At 50.9% G+C, this 4,466-nt stretch overlaps 1 protein-coding gene across 1 annotated transcript; it reads right to left on the reverse strand.

The window, feature by feature from the left end:
- Positions 1–3,682, reverse strand: LOC120640898 (serine/threonine-protein kinase D6PK-like). The gene is made up of 3 exons (XM_039916823.1): positions 3,541–3,682; positions 1,527–3,184; positions 1–1,216 (listed from the first exon to the last, which is right to left on the reverse strand). Exons 2-3 carry the CDS (start codon positions 3,068–3,070, stop codon positions 361–363), a joined length of 2,400 nt encoding a protein of 799 aa, XP_039772757.1. The 5' UTR covers positions 3,071–3,184; positions 3,541–3,682; the 3' UTR covers positions 1–360.
- Positions 3,683–4,466: the final 784 nt, after the last annotated feature.

The raw sequence follows: 4,466 nt of genomic DNA on the forward strand, positions 1-4,466 counted from the left end.
TTTCCAAATCGTGTCTTCTAATATTTGATGGTATTAACAAGGCATAAAGTTACAGGCTTACATCAACCTTACCGTACTTCCCAACGTCCCAAATGGCGAAGGATGCCTCATTTTCAACAGAAAACTGCAGGGAGGAGAGACTACAGACTAGTTCTAGCTAGTTTATCTTGATATTTTTTATAAGTACTCATCTGCATTTAAACAGTAAGGAAAACCTACAACGAAGAGTACAGATACTAGAACATACGCGAAGGACACGTGTAGGGCAACTGCCCATGCCAACTGTCACCGAGCAAGTATGTTTCCTTCTCTGTGAACACCAGGCACACCAGCCATCTGACACCTCCATCGTCGCCAAATCTAAAAGAGCTCAAACTCGATGTCATCACCGTTCAAGCGAAACTCCAGACACTTGCCTTCCTTTTTCTTGCGAGTCGTTGCGACGGTTGCTGCAGCAGTGTCAAAGCCTTTCGGAGTCTCTGGCGGTGCGGTCCAACGGATCAAGGCCCAGTTCAGGCCTTCAAAGAACGGGTGCCTCTTGATCTCAGCAGCTCCTCTCGATGAGCCAAGCCGATGCTCTGGCTCCTTTATAAGCAGGCCTCTTATCAGATCTCGCGCATGGAAGCTGACCGCAGGGTTATCAGGGAACTTCAGGCCCTGCGATATCACATTGGAGAGTGTCTCCTCATTGCCAGTTCCCCTAAATGGTGTCTTGCCGTAGAGCAATTCATAGAGGAAGATGCCAAGAGTCCACCAATCAACCGAGCTGCCATGGCCATCTCCTCGAATGATCTCTGGGGCCAGGTATTCATGGGTCCCCACAAACGAATTTGATCTTGCATCAGTGGGCTCAACAACGAGCTGTGGAAGTGATGGTTTCTTCAGGGGTTCAGCTCTAGGCTTCCATGTCCTTGACGGTGTAGATGAAACCAGCCGGGGCGTGAAGCAAGATGAATTGTTCCAGGATGGCTGGATACATAATGGATCAATGCAGCTTTGTGCACAGGGACCAGAAGGCCTACTGGGCTCATCTCTGCCTACTGATGATGTTCTCACAAGCATTGGACTCACTGAGCACCTTAGAGACAGATCAAAGTCTGAGAGCATGATGTGCCCATCTTCACGAACAAGTATGTTCTCTGGCTTCAGATCACGATATATGACCCCCAACATGTGGAGGTACTCCAAGGCTAAGAGGACTTCGGCGACATAGAACCTACAAAATGTAGAACTCTTGAGTTACAGTAGTTCAGTACCAAAATGGAAATGTAAAAAATGTAGACTCTCTTGAGTTATAATAACCCAATAGTATAAAGTAACCTATAGAAAAAAAACAATGTAAACTCTTGGCTCATGCTAGCTCAATATACTATCACTAGACAAAAAAAAAACATCTATCAGGTAGCAAGTGCAGCAAAATGATATAAGCACCATTTTTAGTTCCGGGTTAATCAGCTCAAACATGGCAATAATAATGCATGAATACAGCACAGATAACATACTAGCATGAATAATTGTGTCCATACCTTGCAGCTGCTTCTGAAAAGGTTCTGGTAGGTTGTTTCTGCCTAAGAACATGCAGGTCACCACCTGGGCAAAACTCCATTACCAGGCAAGATAGGTTGTCTGTCGTGAAATGAGAATACAGAGTTGGAAGGAATGGGTGGTCGAGCATTTGCAGTATCTCCCTCTCAGTTTGTGCTCTGAGCATCTTCTTTCTGCTTATCAGGTATTCAATGTCCATAACCTTCAATGCAAACATGCAGTCAGAGCCCACCAACTCAGCCAAATAAACAGTGCCAATATCCCCACAACCAAGTTGTTTCAGAAGCTTGAAGTTCTCCAATCCCAAGCTCCCTTGTTGAATAGCCATACGCCTGATGGCTCCCCATCTCACATCTTTTGACATGTGTGGCCTGCTTCCATTGGCACTGAAACTGCCATAACTATCCTCACTGATGCTCGTGCTGGTGCTATAATCACCAATGCTACTCTTTGAGCTTTGGGAGCATTCACCCTTTTCCTTCGATCTTGACAACTCACCGGCCCTTGAACCATGGATTGCACCAACACCACAACTTTTGGTGCCAAAACCAGCTCCTTCAACGCATGTAGAGCTGATAGCAGCCTTCTTGTTAGTAGGTGCTGGGGTTCTGGGTTCATCCTGAAGGGCCTCCTGTTTACCAGTGTGAGAATTAGAACCTTTTGCCTCATAATGCTTGTGTGCTGTGGCCACAGCAGCTGGTTCGGGTTTAACCTTCTTTTTCGTTGAGGTTTTATTCCGAAACAATGGCTTCACCAGTCGTGAACCACCTACTGGAACAGCGCGGGGGCTAGATGCTTTCGCAGATTTTCCCTTTCTCTGCTTTGCCAGTGTTGTTCCTGCAGGAGGATCATCAGCTGCCTCTGATGATTTATTACTGATCACATCTTGGATCCTGGTTTTCTGGATCTTGGCTGTGGTTGGAGATGCTGATCGCGAACTCTTCTTGGTCGAGCTCTTGCTCTGCCCCTTGCTGGTTTCAGCTGGCTTACCCGACGAACTCCCCGCAGCCTTGTCTGGCAGCACAGAAACTTTCGCAACCTTATTATTTTCATCTTTCTCCTCTTTGGTCTGAACCGCCGCCGATCCATATAGCTTCTTGATCGCCCCGGAATCCGGGGGCGTCGACACCCCCGGCGGCTTGGACAGCCTCTTCGTGGCAGCCATCTCGGACGCCTGGGAGATGCACATCTTCCGCAGGGCCTGCTTGAGGCTGACGGACTCCACAATCTCCGAGCTCGACACCGGCGACTTCCCGAGCGCGATGAGCCTCCTGTCCGTGCTCGTCTGCCCGGAGGCCCGCGCCGAGGTGCGCACGTTGATCGACCTGATGAGCCGGTCGAGGTCATCCTCCACCGCGCACGACCGCGCCCCATGCTCCTGCCCCACAGGCTTGACCCTGACCCTCAGGTGGGTGACCCCGCCCGGGCACGCACCCTTGGGTTCGTCCACCAGCTCGACTATCTCCGAGCACCCCGCGGAAGCCATCCCCTTGGCTCTCTCCTGCTCCGGGAGCCGCACCTTCATCTGGGCGGGAGGCCGCACAACGGCTGTTGCATTTCAAGTCAGCGCCGGTGGGCGCCTGGCGCTCGGTGACCGGAGACGCGGCTTCCCCGGGTGAAGAGCCGGCATCACGGAGTCCTGCACGAGAACAAGCACGAACTGAATCAGGCAATGGGGGGAAAACAGGCCAAGATTAAGACTAACTGGTGTGAAATTTTTTTCCAAAAAATCCTAAGATAAACTGTAGATTCTGCAGATCTTCGTGCCCTATACCCGGCCGAAAAAAACTGAAGCTAGCAGATCTCGGTTTTCCGCAGATCCTGGTGAAATAGGACGCGAGCAGCTGAAGCAGGCACCCCCAAAAACCTGGGTGGGGGATAAGCTGACGAGTTGGCCAAAGACAGCCACCCAAACGTGGGGGGGGAAACAGAACACCAGGATGACGGCCTGCAGCCCAGCGAGAGGAGAGGAGGAAGCCAGGCGGAGGAACTTACCGGGCGGCGGCGTTGGCGGCGGGGCCCGGGGCCGCGGACCGGCGGTGCTCCCGCCTCGACGAGCGCGGCGGGGCGCGAGGATTCGCTAGGGTTTTTGCCGAAGCGGCGGCGAGGAGTGGCCGGGGGGGGGGGGGGTTGGGGGTGGAGTGGCTAGTCTGGGGGAGCAGAGCAGAGCAGAGGAGCTAGAAGTGGGAGAAAGCGGCCGCAGCGGGGAGCGCTCGGCAGCGATGCGCGCGGCGCGCGTCACGAGGAGCAGATAATGGCTGCCCCTCCCTGGTCCCACCCCCTCTCCTCGCACCGGTGCCCTGCCCTACCCTACCCCTCTCCTCTCTCTCTCTCGGTCTCTCCTCCACGGTCGCCGTGCACCGTCGCAAACCGATAAACCCCCACCACCACCACGCTCGGATTTACGCCTCTTTCTTTATTGCGGGGCATTTATTAATCCCTGTAGACGCGCCCAGCGTGCCGCACTAGCCCATCTTCGCTCGTAAACGCGTGAACAAAATACATCACATTGAATATTGAGTCACATGAAGCACTAAATAAAGTCTATTTACAAAATTTTTTGCATGAATGAACTATAAATCATGAGACGAATCTAATGATCCTACTTAATCTATGATTTGCAACAATGATGCTACAGTAATCATCTGTTAATTATGAATTAATCATAAATTAATTATCATTATTAGATTCGTCTCGCGATTTATAACTTATTTTGCAAAAAAAATTGTAAATAGATTTTATTTAGTATTTCAAATTAACAAGATTTCAACACAAAATTTTTACAGGTAAAAAACTAAACACGGCCTGTCTCTACACCTCTCGGTGTACGGTCAGCCTCGCGCTGAAGCAAAGAGAAAGCGCAAAAAAAGGGCAAGCGGGCGGCGGAATACTACCCGGACCGGACGTGGCACTGTCAATGT

Source organism: Panicum virgatum, chromosome 7K, assembly GCF_016808335.1.
Source record: "Panicum virgatum strain AP13 chromosome 7K, P.virgatum_v5, whole genome shotgun sequence".
NCBI classification, from domain to species: Eukaryota; Viridiplantae; Streptophyta; class Magnoliopsida; order Poales; family Poaceae; genus Panicum; species Panicum virgatum.